Here is a 21,001-nt window from a genome sequence, read left to right on the forward strand (position 1 = left end):
TAAAGAGCGGTTAGAAAGATTTAATTATTAAAACAGATTTTTAATATTAAAATTATTAAAAAAGATTAAATTTTTTTATGATATTTAAAAAGATAAATTAATTTTTTTATAAGAAGATAAATATATTTTTAATTATTTATTTATTTATTTATTTTTTATAATTTTTATGTTGATAATTTTTTTTTAAATTTTAATAATTTTTATTAATTATTTATTTATTTTTATTTATTTTTTATTTTTATTTTTAAAAAATAATATTTATTTTTAATTTTTTATACTTTAAAAAATACGATTAGTTTGTGAAAAAAATTATTTTTAAATATTAAAAATAATAAAAATATGTTTGGTTGGTTTATTTTTAAAATATATTTTTAATATTTTAAAATTATAAAATTATTTATTATTAAATGTATAATTTTAGTTATTTAAACCTTTTATTAAGTTAACAATTAACTTTTATATCTTATCAATATGAAATAAATTATTTCTATAACAAAATTATTTTTCTTAATTTTTTAAACGTGATGATTTTGCCTTTGAAAATAGATATTTTAAATAAAAAATATCTGGAATTAATATTTTTTTAATACAAAAATAAATTCTTTAATATTAATTCAATATTTCAAATGCAATTAGATATTTATCAACCAGGTATATCTCAAATGGGATAGTCTCTCTATATTTATTTAGAGGTTACAGGGGTATCGGCTAACTTTAACAACTTTTTAAAATCATTAAACAATAACATTTTAAATTTTTAAAAATAAGATTTTAAATTTGTAACTGTTTCATCAACGTGAAACTCTATCCCTTCTCATCGCGTTGTTGATATCTCATCTTCAACTGTCCGTCGCACTACTATTGTACCCTCCACCACAACTCTTTTGTGCACTGTGAGGGGCCGACCTGTATTAAAATATCCTAAGTTTAAGAAAAAGAAACATCTAAAGTTTAATAAAAGAAACATCCCAACTTAATAGTAAAAACATTTTAAATTTTACAAAAGAAACATTCCACGTTTAAAAAAAAAATTTCAAATTTAATAAAAGAAACATCCCATAGTTAGTTTAATTAAAAAAACATTCTAAATTTTACAAAAGAAACATCCCAAGTGTAATAAAAAAAAATTTGAATTTGCACAAAAAAAACATCTGAATCCCACAAAAAGTGATAGTATACTAAAAGAAACATTCGAATCCTCGCAAAATAAAACATTCGATCATTAATTGCATGTTTTAGCCTGAAAAATAAAAAAAAATTGAGAAAATGATAATAGACACAAGCGACATTACCTTGTAATTGGCGGCAAACAACGGTCATAGTATTGCTCGTTCTGTGCACCAGGCGCAAGGGTGGGCGTCGATGGATATCTTTTTGAGGTTGGCGTCAGGTCGCACGGTGCAGTTGGAGTTGTTAGTTGGTTTCTCTCTATTCCTGGCAAGGAGCACTGGTAAGCAATGAAGTGGATTCTCAGATATCTTAGTGGTACTTCCAGAGTTTATTTATGCTTTGGGAGTGACCAACTTGTGTTGGATGGCTACACAGATGTGAATATGGCTAGAGATCCTAATTCAAGAAAGTCTACTTCTAGTTATATGATGACTTTTGCAGGGGAGCTGTGTCGTGGCAATTCCGACTTCAGAAATGTGTTGCTTTGTCTACCACAGGGCAGAATATATAGTTGTTGTTGAAGCTTCTAAAGAAATCTCGTGGATGAAGAAATTTCTACAAGAGTTAGGCATCAATCAAAAAAAGTTTGTGTTATTTTGTGACAGCCAAAGTGCTATCCATCTTAGGAAAAAACCAACATTTCATTCTAGATTGAAACACATAGAAATGAGGTATAATTGGATCCGTCAAGCACTTGAGATGAAGTCATATGCATTTAAGAAGATTCATACTAATGATAATGGTTCAAATATGATGATTAAGAATTTACTTATAATAAAGTTTGATTCTTGCAAAGGATTTGGTAGAACAGTCTATTCTCACCTGAGTCGACGAAGAAGAGATTTATTGGTGGTCCCAATTCAAGTGGAAACACACTTAAAAAAAGAAAAGAAAAGCAAGAAATGACTTAAAAGCCACATGAAAAGAGGGAGTGTTTCTCATTTTAAAAGAAAAAGAAAAAGAACAGAGAGAGGGTTTAGAGTCGAAGAGAAGAAGAAATTAGGAAAAAAAGATAGTGTCATTTTGATCTTATTAAACTAGTAAATTTGCTTTATTTCTTATGAAATTTTAGTATATTGTTTCTAGTGTACAGACGAATATTAAGATATAATTTATTAGTCGTATTACTTTTTCGATCTTTTGTCTGATTTGAGATACCCATTTTGTGGAGAGTTTATATTAATTTCATAAATTTTGATGTATTTTATTGATTGTTGATATGTCCTAGTACTACTAAAAAAATTGATTGTGTATCTATTATTTTAATAATAAAAAATTTTACTGTATTAAGTTCTTTTTAAGAGTTTTTTATAATAAAAATTTTGGTATTTAATTATTTTAATTTTTGCTATTAAATTTATTATTTAGAGTATCTTTAGAATTTTCTATTTAGTTACATAAGTTATAAAAAATTATTTTTAGTGCTTACACTATTAAAGAGGTTCTTATCTAAATTTCGAATTTTTTTCCAATTCTTCTCCAATTACTGGTGCTGAAAATCCTCCTCTAGTTGCTACTGCAGAATATCCTCCTCCACCAATGGTTGTAGCTCAAGTTGTAAAAAATCCTTCACTACCTATAAATGAACCTGAAGCTGTAGAGATTGAGTTAAGGATCACATTAGGTCAATAACTTTCAATTACTAACTTAATTAGCCGTTATTATCTAGTCCATCATGGTAGTTAAGTGCTATGTCACTACCGACAACAAGGAAAATGGTCGAAAAAAATGTCAGAGACCAATTAGGTATATTTTTTTTAATCTCAGGACTATTATAATATAATTAGTATCTCAGAAGCTAAATTGATTAAATTTCAAAATTATTTTAGAATTTAATTCTATTATTATCTACCTAAGTCAATTATATTGCTAGATATGTTTATATGTTTTGTTAAGGTTTTAACTTTTTTTTTCTACTAATATTATAAAAAATTTAGCACATTAGAATTATATATTTAGATAATTTTTAAAATAATAAATTTAAAAAATTAGTTACTTCTGCTAACATCGCAATATATAGTTGAATATGTGTATAAAATTCTTTTATACTAAAAATAACTTAAGTTTAAATTGGCTTTTAAAAATATTACTTAATTTTTATTTTTTAAATAGAAAATGTAATTTTGTATTTAGATAAAAATATAAGAAGAACTGGAATTCAATAAAATCTTTTTTATTTCTTTTCCAAAAAGTAACACGTTATTACTTGTTTAAAATAAAAAATATTTTTTCATAACAAAAGTACTTTTTAATGAAAAATACTATTTTTCTTAAAAAAAAATTCCAATGAGAACTCAAAATTCTTTTGTTAAATCTTTTCCTTTGCCTCCTATATATTATTATGCTATGAGTCCCGCTAGGGAGCCAATGAGATATTTGTACAATGTGTATAATGGATTGTTTATTTAGCCCAATATGAGTTAAAAATAAAAATTACTAACGAAATAATAAATTTAAAAACTCTTATTCAATTATTTCATGTCAAATTTAAAATTTATTTCAAATTTCAAATTCTCCAATTTCAAATTTTAAATTTTTAAAAAATCCAGTTAGTTATTTAAAAAAAAAAATAACTATCTGAAATCCTCCAATACTCTTTTCTTTTTTAACTGGCGGCCACCCCACCTTCGTCAATAATCATTTCATTTCACGGTCGCTACTTGACTTGTCACACTCCACTCACCCTTAATAAAAATAACCATAAACTTGAAGATAAAAATAATCATCCGCATACCTAATGAATTGAACATCTAACATATTTTAATTATATATAACTAAACTCAATCCAATCAAAATAATCATCTACATAAAAATAAAATAACCATTCGCATACCTACTAAAATGATCATCATAAATTGACCATTAAAATAGAAGAAGAAGATGAATAAACAGAAAAAATTATTATTGTGGTGAAACATAATTTTAAAGGACTAGTCATGACAAAAGCGGCACTGTTGTTGAAGCATAGGGCTCAAATCATGAAAGAAGCTGACCATACTTGGATCCAAAGAAGAAGAAAAACATGGTGATATCATCGGTGAAAAGAGACTTGAAAAAATGGGAGAAAGCGAAACCGGTTCTGAAGAGAGACACGAAAACATATATATTAAGCTTCAAATAAACATATATATATATTGAAGCCAACTAAAAACATAAACTAAGATCTCTATATACATACATAAGCAAGAAACCCTAATCAAATGCAAAATGATGCTATTTAAATAATTCTGGAAAAGACCACATTATGAACTTTGCATAAATATCAGACTCCAAAAATTCAATATGAGCAGCACGTCCAACAAATGAGTTCAAATTCTTGCCATATGAAGACACATCGAAATTCACATCACAACGCATCAAAACTCGACGATGTTCATCGTGATTCACTCTCACTTGATCCAAAATATCATTTAACATTTCTATGAACATTCTTCCTTTCTTTGATCTGTCATTTGATGCTGCTGGGCATGATTCTATTCTAGCCGAATGATAAGGAATATAACCATCCTATTTAAAAAAAAAAAAAAAGGAAAAAAATTGTTAATCATTATTGCTAGTGATGATAAGAATCAGTAAATAAAACTCGTAGAGATGATTTTTTTTTTTTTTTTTAAGAAACATTAAAGAAATTAAAGTAATACCTGAGGAGAAGATATCAAGATAATATTCCTAAAGTATTCCAAGGTCTTTTGCTGGAAAAATGAAAAGAAAAGAAAAGAAAAAAAAATTATTTAAAAAAATAATTAATATTCAGTATAATTTACATTTCTCAAAATTTTCTTAAAAGGAAAGGTCACATTTGATCACTTAAAATATTTTTGAAGGTAAAAACTCAAGTGCAGTCGACTTCACGTAAAGTTGATAATTGAGAACCGTTAGATGATTTGACTGATTTGACTAAATTTTCATCTAAGAGCTCTCAACTATCAACTTCACATGAAGTCGACTGCACCTGAGCTTTTACCTTTTTTGAAATAAGAACTATTGGACTATTAAAATATTTTTGAAATTTAAACGTGAAATTGGTTTAATTATTCTGTTGTTTCTTATAGTTTCGTGAAATTTTCAATTAGGTCCCTATATATATTTTTTTTAATTGGGTCCCTACACCAAATTTTTTTTCAATTAAGTCCCTCTTAGTAGTAATTAGCTTAATTTTATAGGGACCCAACTAAAAAAAAGAATTGGTACAGGGATCTAAATAAAAGGAAAAAAAGTGTAGGGATCCAATTAAAAAAAATTGGTGCAAGGACTCAATTAAAAGAAAAAAAAGTATAGAGACCTAATTGAAAATTTCACGAAACTATAGGGATCAATAGAGTAATTAAACCAAAAAAATTTAAAGTTGATATATAATTTTTTTGTTTTTACAAGGACTACTCCGTCGTAGATCTGAATTTTATTTAAGGGTTTGTTTTTTGTCAATGAATTGCTGCATGCATAAAGTAAAGGTTCGAATTCTCAATACTTGCTTAAGCGGACTAGTGAACTAACTACTAAATGAAACGAACATGGTTAGAGTTGATATATAATAGTGTAAGATTTATAATACCTTAGAGAGTTTATAGAGAAATGTATTTTGAAAATGTGGATCATCAGTGAATGTGAGTTGATGAATGCATTGTGTGCCTTTTAACTTCTTAAAAAGCCATAATCCAGAATTGAATAATGAGTTGGAACTGTAAAGATACCCTAAATGTGGACCAGATATGGACATATACGTATACAAGTATCTTAGATATGGTTCCATCAAACTATCTGCAAATACATAATCAACACAATGTTACTAATAATTAATACAGTTAATCTAGATGTTGAGGGACATAATTGAATAAAGTGATAATTTGGAGTTTTAATTTATTTTTTAATATTTAAATAATTAAAATTTTAAATATATATGTTATTTTTTGAAAATATTAAAACGATAAAAAAATTAGAAGAATAATTAAAAGAATTAGTTAGGATTTCTAATTAATTTTTAATTGAATATATATTGAAATGCTAGGAGTAAAATTGAAATAAATTATTACGGATAAAATTAAAATCAAATATAAATGTCGAGGGTAAAAAATATACTTCTAATTTATATTTTTATAAATGGAGATCATACTAAAAATATTTTTAAAATTTATTTTTTTTATTGAAATTTGTTAATATAGTAACATTTTTATTAAAAACAAATACAAAATAAATAATACTATTCATAAATTATAATAAATAATATTTTAAATACTATTTGATATTGTTAGAATATAATTAGGATCAATTAGTATTATTTAGTATATCTGAATATTTATTATAGGAAATTACGTCTTTATTATTACGATTCTTTTAGTACCTATAAATACCCTTTTATATTGTATCATTCCAGATAACTTGAATAAACAACTGGAATACACTCAATAATACACAAATCCTTTCTCCAGTTTAGTCTCTTGTTTCTAACAGATATATTATTTTGAAACAGAAGTACTATATTGTAATATGTATAAAAAATCATTTATTTATATAAAATAATATTAAAATATATAATAAACATTAAAAATATATAAAATAATATATATAAATATATAACTACTAATTTGATAAATAATTTTTGTTATGCAAATAAAAGATTTTTCATATTACTTTTGCAAAAGTGACCTACCTGCGAGTGCAGATCTTATAATGAGGTTGCCCATAGAGTGTCCAACAAAACTTAGGTGAATATCTCCCAAAATTCCTGAATTTGATGCTTTATCCATTTTTCTCTTCACAAAAGAAATAACTTCTTTAGCCAGCCTTTGACCCATTATTCTAAAATCATCAGATGCTGTTCTATCTTCATTGGCTTCTGACATAAGAAATTCCACTTCAGGATCAATTAAAACCCATTGATTTCTAACAAGTCTTAGGTCTAAATGATGCCCCTGCAACATTTTATTAAACGATAAATATATAATCTTTTTAGATTTATTTCAAAAGCATTTTAACATTTCATCAAATACCTAAATAAATCAAATATGATTTTATTCGAATCGGATTGAATCAATTTAAATCTAGCACTACTAAAAAAATTATTTTTAACCGTCATTTATTTTTTTTACGGTAATAGAAATAATCGCTAATATATTTACTGGCAATAAGACATTATCCGTCTTATTCTTTGTTGCTAAAAAATTTTAGCAACAATTATATAATTGTCAATAAAAAATCTTTTAATAGCCGCAAAAAGTATATAATTGTCATTATAATATATAGTAATAACAACAAATATATAATTACTACAGAAATATAAATTAAATAAGATATATAGTGACTATTAAATTACTGCCATAAAAAATTTGTCACTAAAAATTATTTTTGTTGTATTGTGACACTACAAGAAAGTACCGGAATAGCGACCGAAAAAATTGATTGTTAACAACGACCGATTTAGTAACCGAAATATTGGTCGTCATTTAGCGACTGAATACTTCAGCGACCGATTTAGTGGCCGAAATATGGGTTGCTATTTAGCGACTGATCTTGTTAGCGACCAAAATTAGTTTGTATGGTTAGGTCTTGCATGAAAATCGGTCGCTAAAATCGATCACTAAATATTAGCGACCAACATTGGTTACTATTTTGAATTTAGTCACCAAAATTTTAGCAACTACCAGAATCGGTCGCCAAATCGGTCGCTATTCTAATAATTTCTTTTAGTGTGATAGGGTTTAGAGAGGAAAATAAGATGGACATGCCTGAAAGCCATGGACAAAGACAACAATGTTCAAGACATGAAAATGGTGTTCCGATTGGTCGTGGGTAATGTTAGGTAGTCGTTGGAAGCTGTGTGAGGCTGTAAAAAGCTTGGTATGTATCAAATATGAATCTTGACTAATAGTTCTTCGTTGTGCATTTGTGATCACATGTTCAACCGTCACAATTGGTGTTCTTAAAGGGTCTCCAAATATATGCATGTCTTGAATTGATCGGTTGTTAATCTGCAAAAACAATAGCCATGCTTTATTAATTAATTATAATCAAATTTAATTAATTCCTAATCGTCCGTATGTATATGATTCACGATTACTTACCCGCATGTGTGCAATGCTCCTTCGATGCATCTCAGCACGTGTTACTGCGGTTTGAATAGGCTGTGTATGAATTACAACACAATTTTTCATTTTATTATTAATCCTTTCAATTACAAATTATTTATTTTGGTTTTAGAGATTAGTATAGTAGCAGGGACGATTCAGAAATATTATCACGAGGGGTCAATAATATATATAATATTAAAAAAATATATAAAAAATTATATAATGTAAGACGTATTATAAAAATATACCGATAAAAAATATATTTTAAAGTATACAAAATGCATGTGTATTTTTTTACTTCATAAAATTCATCAATAATAGAATTTATATCAAATTTTTCAGCAATTTTTTTCTTAATGTAATTAAACGACAATTAGCAAAAAATTCATCTTTTATTTTGTTTTTGAGTTATTCTTCACAATATTCGTAGCTGAAAAAAATCTCTCAGTTGTAGCATTTGAAACAGAGAGAGTTAATACCAAACAAATCAAGAATGACGATCACAAGAAGAAAAAGAATCCACTTTGTGAGATTTAAAAAATTTTATTTAACTGAAAAATATTAGTAATAATACTTTTTTTAAATTTTTTTAATATTGTTACTTACTTTTTAGATATTAAAAATCATTAATATTTAGGTTGGATTGGACTTTTATTTATACTAGACTAAATATTAAATATATTTTTTTAAAAATTAAATCATACTTAATACTTTATTACTATTATTTTTATTAAAAAAAAACCTTTAGCGGGTCGAAGCCTCGGGTCGCCCCCCTATATGTCCGTCTCTGACTAGTATTAAGTAAAATTATAGAATATTTGAAAAAAATTTGAAGACCAGCATTTTTTATTTATATTGTTCGATATTTTAAGTCAATAGCCTAAGATTTTTAATCCATCACCATACTTTTAACAAACACTTTTAAATATTATTGACTGATCAAAAATAATAAACTATACTGGCTTTATAATATTGGTTAGACTCAAATTTTTTATTTTGTTTAGTATAGTTAAGAAACTGTCATATATTTTATCAAAGATTTAGTTAGAAATTGAAGGAGATAATAGAAACTTCTAAAAGTTAAACATTTCAAATTTAATCAAAGGATGGAAGTTTATTATATATTACATGGAGAAAAGGATAAATAGGTCCTTGACTTTTTGTTTCGCAGATATTTTTGTTCCTGACAATTGAAAAACACTTTTAAGTTCCTGACTTTCACAAAATTTGGACGGATCAGTCCCTCCGTCCAAATGCCTCTGTCAGGGATTGATCCGTCCAAATGCCTCCGTCAGGGACTGATTCGTACAAGTTTTGTGAATGTTAAAGACTTAAAAGTATTTTTCAATAGTTAGGGACAAAAATGTCCACAGAACAAAAAGTCAGGGACCTATTTGTCCTTTTCTCATGAGATAGAGATAATGAATTAGGGCGATGTAAGCACTAACCTCGTCGTTAAGCTTCCATAAAGTGAGAGCTCTTTTGTGTTTACCACGATTTGAAGATAAATTAATCCCATTATTTATATAATGATGGGGCATCTCAACCTTAGAGTACACCATCCATATTGACCATTCAACTTTTCTATCCTTACACCATGTTTCTCTTAAATACTTTAGAATCTGTATTTTGTTTTCCCTACCAACAAGTGAATATAATCATGCATGTTTATTTAACAATCAACCATCAAATTAATAAGAAAAAAAAGATAAATTAATCCTTAACTTTTTAGTTTGCAGACATTTAAGTTTTTGACTTTTTCAAAATCTGAACATATTAATCCCTGAGTCTAATTTGTTGTACAATTTTAAAAATTTTCTTACGTGTACATTCGTATCAACCAGGTCAATATAACGAGAATCACGTTTGATTTTTCTGTTAAGTCTGACAGATCCAAGTGAATATAAGGAATCGATATGTCCATGTTTTAAAAAGGTCACAAACTTAAATATATTTTCAAATTTTCAAAGACTTAAATGCCTGCAGATCAAAATGTTAAAGACCTATTTGTTATTTTTTTTAATGATATAAGATGAGAAAGCAAACCTGTGAAATTTTAAAAATTCGTTCCATAAGTTGAACAATTGATCTCCTAATAAATCCAAACACTTCAAAAGTTCTTTTTGACTAAGAGATTTGAGGTTTCCAGCATTCAAAAAATCAACACTAAATCCCTGTACAAATTTGGTACCAATTTGGACGAATTAATAGTTATTTTAAATGGAAATAGTAATTCATATATAAGTTGAAAATTGAAAAAAAAAAAAAAAAAAACCTCTTGGCCATTTTGTGATTTTCCTTGTGTCAAAACTTGATTTGCTTGAAGTATGGAATTTAATGAGTTCATATTTAACAGAAATTCTGAAATATCAATAGCTTGATCAATTGCTTTACTAAGTCTTTGAAATTCTTCAAGTAATATATCACGAGCAGTTAATAATGCTTTAATAAACATTTTCTTTTTCACATCTAAATAAGCGATTGCACCAAAGCCCTGCTTAATTAGTCACATAAAACGTTTTGTTAAGAAACTCAATATAAGGGGGTTAAGGAAAAATGTGACACCTAATAATGTTTAATAATTGAGAAATACTATTTGTATAACAAAATCAACCACTAAAATCAGTTGCCAATGTATTTGTGTATAAATACATGTGTGATTTAATTTATTTTCAATGTGTATTTATATTTTAACATGTATTTTATATTGATGACTGACTTTGGTGGCTGATTTTGGTGTACACGTAGCATAATCTTTAATAATTAGAACATACTTGATTATTCTTTAGTGTGTTATAACTTTGGCCAACATTCACTTCACTGGTGGCTGAATTTCTGAAATAGATAAATTAAAGTGAAAATATGTAACTTTTTTTTTTAATAAAATATATTTTTTATTTCTAACGTTTGTGGTTTTTTTAAAAATACCCCTAACGTTTAATTTCATTCAATTTTATCCCTAATATTTTCGATTAATTCAATTTTATCCCTAACGTTTTCGATTTGTGTCAAAACTATCTTTGGAAGTTTTTAATTTTGTCCCTAACATTTTACATGGAATTAATGTTTAGGGATAATTTTGACTCAAATTAAAAATATTAGAGACAAAATTGAATGTAACTAAACGTTAGGAATATTTTTGAAGAAAATCGCAAATATTAGAAACAAAAAACATACTTTATCTCTTTTTTTTCTTTTTTGTTATTTTAAAGTGAACACCTAACTATATGTATTGAAGCATGCTCATAAAAACTTGTGATTAAAAAGTTAAGGTCATATTGTATGCATAGTAAAAAAAAATATATTTTATGAAATTTTTAGTTCAATTTTAATTTCCTTTTTTTTTATGAAAAAAAAAATACATTGATATCTCCTCAAATATATTTTAGTAATAACATGCATTTGATGCTTAAACATTATTCATGTATGCATAGTATCATGAAACTGCTCATTATAAAAGACTAAGATAAAAAAAACATATATATTGTTATACCTAATAAATCTTTTTGTAAAAGGATAGAGTCTCTTTTTGAATTTATGTCAATTTTTGTATAGATTTTTATCTCTTTTTATATAATTTAATTTTCTAGCTTATACTAATTTTTTTAGGAGAAACCAAAATTGAACTCTTAATCTTTTGTTCATAAATAAAAGCTCTGAATTTCACCAAATAAAAATTAAGGTTAACATTAATGAATGTTAAAATGAAAGCATGGTTGATTAATCTAATTAAAGATGATATTAAAATGTGGCAAACCTGGGAAATTTTGATGAAGATTTGAGAATACATGTATGTACAGTAACATCAATGAGCACTGCATGTAAGGAATCAAAATAGACAGGACAATATGAATGCAACCCTAATAGAGCTTTAGGAGGAATCCGAAATTCATGGATAGTTGGAGAAGAATCCAGAGAAGCTTCCAATTCACCACTATATATATACCAATGTCAATCATAAATATGTATAATCAAATTTAATTTTTTGGCTTAACAATTAATAATCAAAATAGAACTTAAAAAGTTTTATGTATACGCTAATTTATTTTTCAAAAGATATTAAATAATAAAAAATATTTTTTAAAAATTAATTTGAGATATCTAATCTTTTGGAAACTAAATTGACACATTTTTTATTTTTTAAAAATAATTTTTTTGACCGATTTTTTAAGTTTAATTGTTGTGCTGGTTCTTACAGTTTTATCAAATTTTTAATTAAGTCTCTATATTTTTTTTTAATTGGGTTCCTACGTTACTTTTAATTTTGTAATTAGATCTTTCTTAGTGTAAAAAATATTAGAATTAACTGAATATTTCTCCACAAATTGAAGATATCGATAATTAAGAACCTAATCGGACATTTGATCACATTTTTTGGGAGAAATGTTCTGTTAATTTTAATATTTTTGACATAAAAATGACCTAATTATAAAATTAAAAGTAGTATAAAAACTCAATTAAAAAAAATATAGAAACCTAATTATAAATTTGGTAAAACTGCATGAACAAACAAAATAATTAAATTTATTTTATATGACTCACCCGTTCTCATAATATTTGGTAACATAGATAAGCTCAAACTTTAAAATAACAGCAGTAGTGATGAATCCCTGCATTATTTAATTTAATAGCACAATAAGATAAATAGGCAACTAGCTATTATTTGAACAATGAGATCATGGATGATTAATTAATTAATTACCTCAAATTCAGTATGAAATAAGTTGAATAAGATCATGATACATAGATAAATGTCTTGCTTTGCATATCTAATCCGAAAGGGCTGTGTTGAGAAACTGTTGTCTTTTTCTTCAATCCTCCATATGCCCTTTATATAGCTTGGATCCATCTCATCAGGAGCTATATATAGTTATTAATCATACGATTTAATAAAAAGATTTAATTTTTAATCATATTATATGTACATTATAAATTAACTATTAAATTAGTCACTTATATAAAATATATATTAAAAATAACTGATTTAGTGACTAATTTTTAATATATACATAGCATACAAAAATTTATCCATACATTTCAATTATGGATTACTAGCTATATTGTCAAAAGCAACTAGTTTTTTAAATTCATTATTTAAAAAAACAATTTATAGGATTATAATACAAGGCTAAAAAATTTTGATATGGAATTAAAATGAGTGATATACTTTAACATTGTAATTTTTTGTGTTTTTTAAAATTATGAGAGTACACAAATCGAACCATTCGATTTGTGTTTAAAAAAGTGAAAAAATTCAAAGTACATGGATCCGATTTGTGATTAAAAATTTAAAAAATTCAGGGTACACAAATCGGACCCTCCGATTACTGTAATCGGACCGTCCGATTACTCTCCTTCCTATCGGACCGTCCGATTTGCTTGACCTAGTCATCACAGCATGGTAAAACACCCTATATCTCCATAACTATGCCATACACCATTACTTACTCCATATCAAAATTAAAAAAGTGATAATACAAATATGATTGAATAAATGAAACTAAATAAAATCTTTCTTAATTTTAATTTAAATTACCTTCATACTGAACAACTCTAGAGGGAATTCCGAAAGATTGATTTTCATTATCATCATCCCATCTCATGGTAATTTTAATCCTATACCATCTACACAAATTAAAACAAAATAAACATTGTCAAATTCAGTAAAGGAATTCTAAATAAATAAAGAAAAAAAAAAGTAATTAATTAGTTGGAGATGTATGTATATATACCCTTGCTTAAATAGGTCAAGATTGTGAAATCTGTGAATGTAAATGCCAATTTGTGGTACTGTTTCCAACATAATTAAAACATGATTTAATTAAACATCTCATTGCAATGTGTAATTAACATTCATTCATTCTCACCTCCCTCCTTAGACCTGCAAATTTATGATAATGTTACAACCAAATGTGAGATTTTTAACCAAAAATTAAAGCCCTACTATTACATGTATGAGATCATAAACAATTAATAAAGGATCCCCTTGTTTTGGTAACAAAACTTATTAACGAATTAATTAAGAAAAAACAAAACTGAGGGAAAACGAATACCTACTTGAGAAGGGGAATGTGATTCTGGGATTTGCAATGAAATTATTGTGTATCAAATTATGGAATTATGATTATTACAATTTGAAGATTTGGGAATTGATTTGACTTGTTTGCGTTACGCTTTGACCTCCCTAAAAAAAGAAGTGTGTGAATCCTTTTATACTGTTATCTATTTTTTATATTTTATGATTTTTGCAACGCTTTGAGGGACAACATTATTTGACAGGATTTAATACTCTTATATTATATGAGACACTAATTTTTCTTATAAATACGTCTAAACATGATAAAATAAATTAAAGGTTAATAGTCAAAATAGTATTTAAAAAAATAAAAGTAATTGTAGATTTAAATTTTAAAGTAGTTATTAATTTTATTAATTTTCTCCCAAATTTTAAAATGGCCATTGAATTTTTATTCAAGTCTCAAATTGGTCTTTAAATTTTTAATTGTTTCAATTTGTATCTCAAATTTTTACTATATTTTATGTTAGTTTTTAGAGTATTTTTCGATAACAGTATCATGATGTGTCATGATGACATAGGCGATAGCCAATATTAAAATATGATTTAATTATATAATACAATGAATATTAAAATACGATTAATTATATAATACAATGATGACATATTGACCTGGAAGGTAGTATCACGTATTATAACACATACTACAAGAAAAATGTCGAATATCGTCAAATTTATCGGTAAATTTACTAAAAAAATCTGTCGATAACATATTTACCATCACAATAAATTTAACGGAATAAACTTCGCTGGTAATTATTTACTAGCAGATTTTTTTGTTTGTCACTAATTATCGTAGAAAATTTTTGCTAGTAATTTTTATCATCAGATTTTTCTTCCAGTAAATTCGATGATAATAGATTATTAATTAATAATTAAATTAATAACTACAAGTGGTTTAACTGACGGTCTTAAATTTTAATTTTTTATAAAATAATCTATAATTTTAAATATTTAAATTCAATAATTTTTAAACTAATAAATAAAAAAAACAATACTAATTAACTCAGAAAATAATTACCTCAGATAATAATAAACTTATAAAATTAACAACAATAAATAATAAGTCAATAATTAATTCAGAAAATAAATAAGTTCAGATTAACTCAGACCATTAACAACAATCAACTAATTAATTTAAAAATTAATTAACTCAGATAATAATAACCTTAGAAAATTGACAACAACAAACAATAAGTCAATAATGAACTCAGAAAATAAACATGTTCATATTAATTCAGACAATTAACAATAATTAATTAATTAACTCAAAAATAATTAACTCAGATAATAATAAATTTAAAAAATTAACAACAATAAACAATAACTCAATAATTAATTCAAAAAATAAATAAGTTAAGATAATTAATAACAATAAACTAATTAATTCAGAAAATTAATAATAATAAACTAATTAACTTAAAAAATAATTAACTTAGATAATAATAAACTAGAAAATTGACAACAATAAACAATAAGACAATAACTAACTTAAAAAATAAACAAATTAAGGTTAACTCAGATAATTAACAATAATTAAATAATTAATTTAAAAAATAATTAACTCAAACAATAATAAACTTAGAAAATTAACAACAATAAACAATAAGTCAATAATTAACTCAGAAAATAAACAAGTTAAGATTAACTCAAATAATTAGCAACAATCAACTAATTAACTCAGATAATAATAAACTTAGAAAATTAACAATAAACAATAAGCCAATAATTAACTCAAAAAATAAACAAGTTAAAATTAACTTATACAGTTAACAACAATCAACTAATTAACTTAAAAAATAATTAACTTAGATAATAATAAACTTAAAAAATTAATAACAATAAATTATAAGTCAATAATTAATTTAAAAAATAAACAAATTAATTAATTCAGATAATTAACAACAACTAACTAATTAATTCAAAAAAAATTAACTCAAACAACATCAGAACAGAAATTAGAACAATGCAGTTAAGAATCTTACACTTACAGAACAATAAACAAAAATAAAAACAATAAACAGAAATCAAAATAATAAACACAGGATCATAAAAATAAAATTCAAAATCAAAATCATAAACAAAATTTCAAACATAAAATCATTAAAACAGAATTTAAAAGAAAAAGCTAAATCAAAATAAAATTAAAAAACCCTAAATCTAAATTAATATATGAAGTAAATATAAAAAACAGTTAAATTTCTAATACAAGCATTATAATTACAAATTTTTTAATACATAACAAATTAAAATTAGATAAATTAGGGTTTAGAGTTTAACTATCCAAAACTAATTAGTGAGTTATCTGGAGACAGTGACGACACGGAAGACTTTTTTAGCGTGGTGGCAGCACGAACGGTAAAGTGGTGGTGGCGGTGACCAATTGGCAAGGCTGTATTAGGGTTTATTTTAAATAAAATAAAAAATAGTAGGAATAAGGAGAAGGACAATATACCTAGAGGGAGGAAAGAGGCAGCTCCGACGACAGAGAGCAGTGGCGACAATGATGGCAGCAGTGGCACCGACAGCGGTGGTGGGAATGACGAAAATGATAGTGATAGAGCGACCAACGCGACACAAGAAGTCCACGCAGTCTTTAAACGCTGTTGGTGGTGGCCGATGCTGGTGGAGAAGCAGCTGCCGGAGGTGGTTTGTAGGGGGGAGAGAGAGGGGGGGCGAAGGTTCGAATTTGGGACAAGATTACCGGCGGATAAATCCGACGATAATGCTTTGCAAATGACCAAAACGCAGCGTTCCACTAATTCGGATTACCGGCGGATAAATCCATGGATAAATCCGACGGTAATGATTGCGACAATTTTTTTTTCCTCCAATTATTACCAGCAAATTTACCATTGAAAAATCAAATTCGACGGTAATTTTTTTACCCAACAAATTTATTGACAAATCTGCCAGTAAATTCGTCGGTAATTTTAGTCTCTAAAATTAAATAACGTAAATCAAATAATTAACAATCTCTCATTTTTTGTTTCACAAATTCAAATTTTTTATTTTTTTTAAACCGATTAATTTCTCTCTATTTATGTATGTTGCTTATATAAAAATTATTATTTTAACAAATACTTTTAAATTTTCAATTCATACAAACTTGTTATAATATTTTAGTATTAACAATATTTTTAATATATATATATATATATATATATATATATTATTTTAGTAAAAGAATTATATAATTAACTAAAATATATTTATCTTTTGTTTTGGTCTAAAAGACGCATATTCGTATATAGCAAACCAGAACTTAATAAGTTTTACCTTTTAGTATCTGATTAAAAAATAATAATAATTTTTCTTAATGTATAAGTTATGTTTCAATTCTTTTATAAAATAATTGGTTGTATCATAAATAGTTATTTAATATATCACTATCATAAAATAATTTTTTTTCAAAAATTTAAGCCAATAAAAAATATATAAATAATTACATTTTTAATACATTTTTTATAATTTTTTTTTTGTATTTATATGAATTTTATATAGATTTTATTTTTTTTTTATTTGTCTTACGTTATTTTTTTATTTTTTTTTTAAGAGTAACAAGATCTAAATTCTAACATTTTCAGCCATAAAAATTCTGATATTATATTATAAAATTACTTTTTTAAAATTTTAATCTAATAAAAAAAAGACATATAAATAATTATTATGTGATATTAAATTGACACGTCGAAAAATTCTGTTATGACACATGTCATTCATACAGGCCATGACTCCATAGCATGGTCGAACTTTGTTCTAATATGTGACACTAGCTATTTATATGAGCTTGTCGTTAATGTAAACACTAAAGGAAATAATTAATTGGGTCACAAAATAAAAATTTAGGATCCAAGTTTAAGGGAGGGTGGGGGAGATTAGGAACTCAAATAAAAACTAAGAAAACCATTTTGAATCTCAATTTACTGAGTAAGAATGACTTTTTTATTAATTAAATAATGACATACGGTATAAATTATTTTATACTACATCATCATTTAGCTGATAAAAATGAACAATTTAATTAATTGTTATATTTTTTTAAGAATCAAATTGAAAAATCTAATTTAGCAAAGACTAAACTAAAATATACATAATTATCTTTTAATTATAAACCATTAGTATTTTATAATATTACGGAATTGTAAGTTTTTATTTAAAATAAATTATATTTTAATATATAATTTTTTATTATAAATTTTAAAAATTAATAATATCCAATATTCTTGTAATAAATTTTAAAGATTTATCGAAAGAAAGAAAAGGATATGAGATTTATGTATTTGTTTCTCTATGTATAGTGAACATTTTATGGACTAGCGTTTTTTTTTTTTTTTTTTTTTGGTTAGAAGTACTTTTGGATAGGCCTTTCTTGTCAAGTTATCAAAAATAAGAATAAAAATAATAATTTGAAAAGAAATATTTTGATTATAAATTTAAGAAACGGTGGCATGTAGATTAAAAACTCAAGAGAAGTAGAATAAACGGAGAATGAAAAAAAAAAATTCTAAAAGAAAAATTTTAATTTAATTATAATAAAATAAAAAGTAAAGTATTAAATTAGTCTTTTATGTTTGATTGTAATTCTGTTTTAATTTTTAAAGTTTAAAGTGTTTTATTTAAATTCAAAATATTTTCATTTAGTCTTAATATAGTCCCACCGTGAGGTCAAAATTAAATAATTAAAGAAATGTCTTACATAACAACCGTACAAGAACAATGTCGATAATTTGGAGAACAAGTACAAGTTCCAGAGGTACAAAATCAACCGTGGATGTATCAATACATTTATTTATCATTCTTTTTAGTTCTATAGAAAATATTTTATTTAAATTGTAAGAAGAATGATAAATAAATGTATTGATGCATTCACGATTGATTTTGTGTCTCTGAAATTTATACTTGTTCTCCAGATTATTGATATTGTTCTTGTACTAGTGTCATGTAAGACATTTTATTAATTATTTAATTTTGATCTAACGGTATAATTATATTGAAATTAAATAAAACTTTTGTGAATTTAAATAGGACACTTTAAACATTAAAAATCAAAATATAATTACGCTCAAGTATAAGAAACCAATTTAATACTTTACTCTAAAAATGAAATATCATGTGATATATTTTAATTGTCGAATTAATAATATATAATGAATTTTGAATATTAGTCTAATTAAAGACGTTTGGATATAAACTCACATAGTGTAATTGGGGATGGATGAGAACAAATTATTCTCCTTAAAGAAAGTTGCATGGACAAAATAGAGAGAGATTTGCGAGCTAGATAAGGAAGTAAGAACATCCAGATTCACATAAAACGGATAATTTAAGCATATCCAAAAACACACTCAAGATTATTAATTGACAAAGAGAGGAGACACATCCCTAATTTATTGCCATACTTGATCATAGAAGAGACACGTAATATTTTATTCTTATTATTATATATATATATGAACTTCATATATATATAATATAATAATAACTTAAATGAAGATAGAGAAAAGCCCATCTGGAAGATTGAGAAATTCTATGATTTGAGACAAATTGGAATGGCTTTGGTTGGTGAGAGCTCATCAAAATCACTACTTTTGAGTGCAACTTAATATGTGCATAGGTAGAAATAAATGAAGGCTTTTGCAATTTTGAAGAGACAGATCTAGAAGTCTCGTTGTGATTTTTTTTTGTTGGTTGACTTAAAAAAAAAAAGAAAAACCAAAAGTTCAGGTACTATTTATAGGGTGTTCATGGATCGGATCGTATTCGCAGATTTGCGGTAAATATACGATCCGATCTGCAAAGTGCGGATACAATCCGATCCCCACATTAATCAAATCGAATAGAATTCGATTCGCACCCTTTACGGATCGGATCGCGGATATCTGCTCTACATCCGCATATTCGATTCGTGGATCCATATAATAATAATTAAAATATATATATATATAATATATATATATATATATATATATATATATATATATATATATATATATATATATTTGGTATTATATTTATTTGTTTGTATGTTTTAGTTAGTAATTATTATTCATATATTGTATTATTTTATTTTTGTTATTTAAAAAAAATTGATTAAAAATATTTTAGGAATAAATAAGTTAAAATGTGGAAGAAATATTTTTATTAAATTTTTTACATAAAAATATGATTAAAAAGAGAAGAAGATTCAATTATGCAGATATATCTGATATCCGATTCGCACATTTGCGGATCAGATCAGATCAGATCCGACGCAGAAAAAAAAAATGCAGATATCATATCCGATCTGATTTGATGGAAATTATGCGGATTGGATCGAATTTTCGACTATATCCGATCCGTATACACCCCTAACTATTTATATAGATATGTAGTTTCGCCTAAAATTATTCTTAATTTTTTTTAAGGAAAGAAAAATTTTATTTGATCACGATATAATATTATTATTATCTTTGTCATAGTGTCGAGATCACTGTATTTGTATCTCACATGATCAAATAAAAGTCACCACACCAATTTCAATTTATGATATCCTTTATCTTAAACACTAAGGGATCAATAAATCTAAAATCATTTTGATGATTAGAAATAAGATTAAACGCCTCCACACAATCCATCTCACAAATAATATTTCGTTGATTCACATCTCAAACTAAGAGATATCTTCTCCAAATAACAAATAATTTCCTTC

General features: G+C 25.4%; 1 protein-coding gene across 1 annotated transcript; it reads right to left on the minus strand.

Moving 5' to 3' along the window:
* Positions 1–4,383: 4,383 nt before the first annotated feature.
* Positions 4,384–14,037, minus strand: LOC107607928 (uncharacterized). Its single transcript, XM_088493289.1, has 15 exons — positions 13,967–14,037; positions 13,771–13,859; positions 12,937–13,094; positions 12,777–12,844; positions 11,992–12,168; positions 11,009–11,069; positions 10,510–10,728; positions 10,281–10,408; positions 9,683–9,872; positions 8,229–8,288; positions 7,893–8,135; positions 6,818–7,079; positions 5,723–5,928; positions 4,812–4,862; positions 4,384–4,677 (listed from the first exon to the last, which is right to left on the minus strand). The coding sequence occupies exons 1-15, from the start codon at positions 14,035–14,037 to the stop codon at positions 4,384–4,386; spliced, it is 2,277 nt and encodes a 758-aa protein (XP_088349415.1).
* Between the last annotated feature and the right edge of the window lie 6,964 nt (positions 14,038–21,001).

The sequence above is a fragment of the Arachis ipaensis genome, chromosome B7 (genome assembly GCF_059453495.1).
Source record: "Arachis ipaensis isolate K30076 ecotype BB chromosome B7, ASM5945349v1, whole genome shotgun sequence".
In the NCBI taxonomy this organism is placed as follows: Eukaryota; Viridiplantae; Streptophyta; class Magnoliopsida; order Fabales; family Fabaceae; genus Arachis; species Arachis ipaensis.

Coding starts and splice junctions, on each gene's coding strand:
- LOC107607928 (XM_088493289.1), bottom strand. CDS start 14,037: ATGTTGGAAACAGTACCACAAATTGGCATTTACATTCACAGATTTCAC. Junction 12,169..12,776: donor ACCAAATATTATGAGAACGG/GTGAGTCATATA, acceptor GTATATATATAG/TGGTGAATTGGAAGCTTCTC. Junction 8,289..9,682: donor TATGGAAGCTTAACGACGAG/GTTAGTGCTTAC, acceptor ATTCATACACAG/CCTATTCAAACCGCAGTAAC.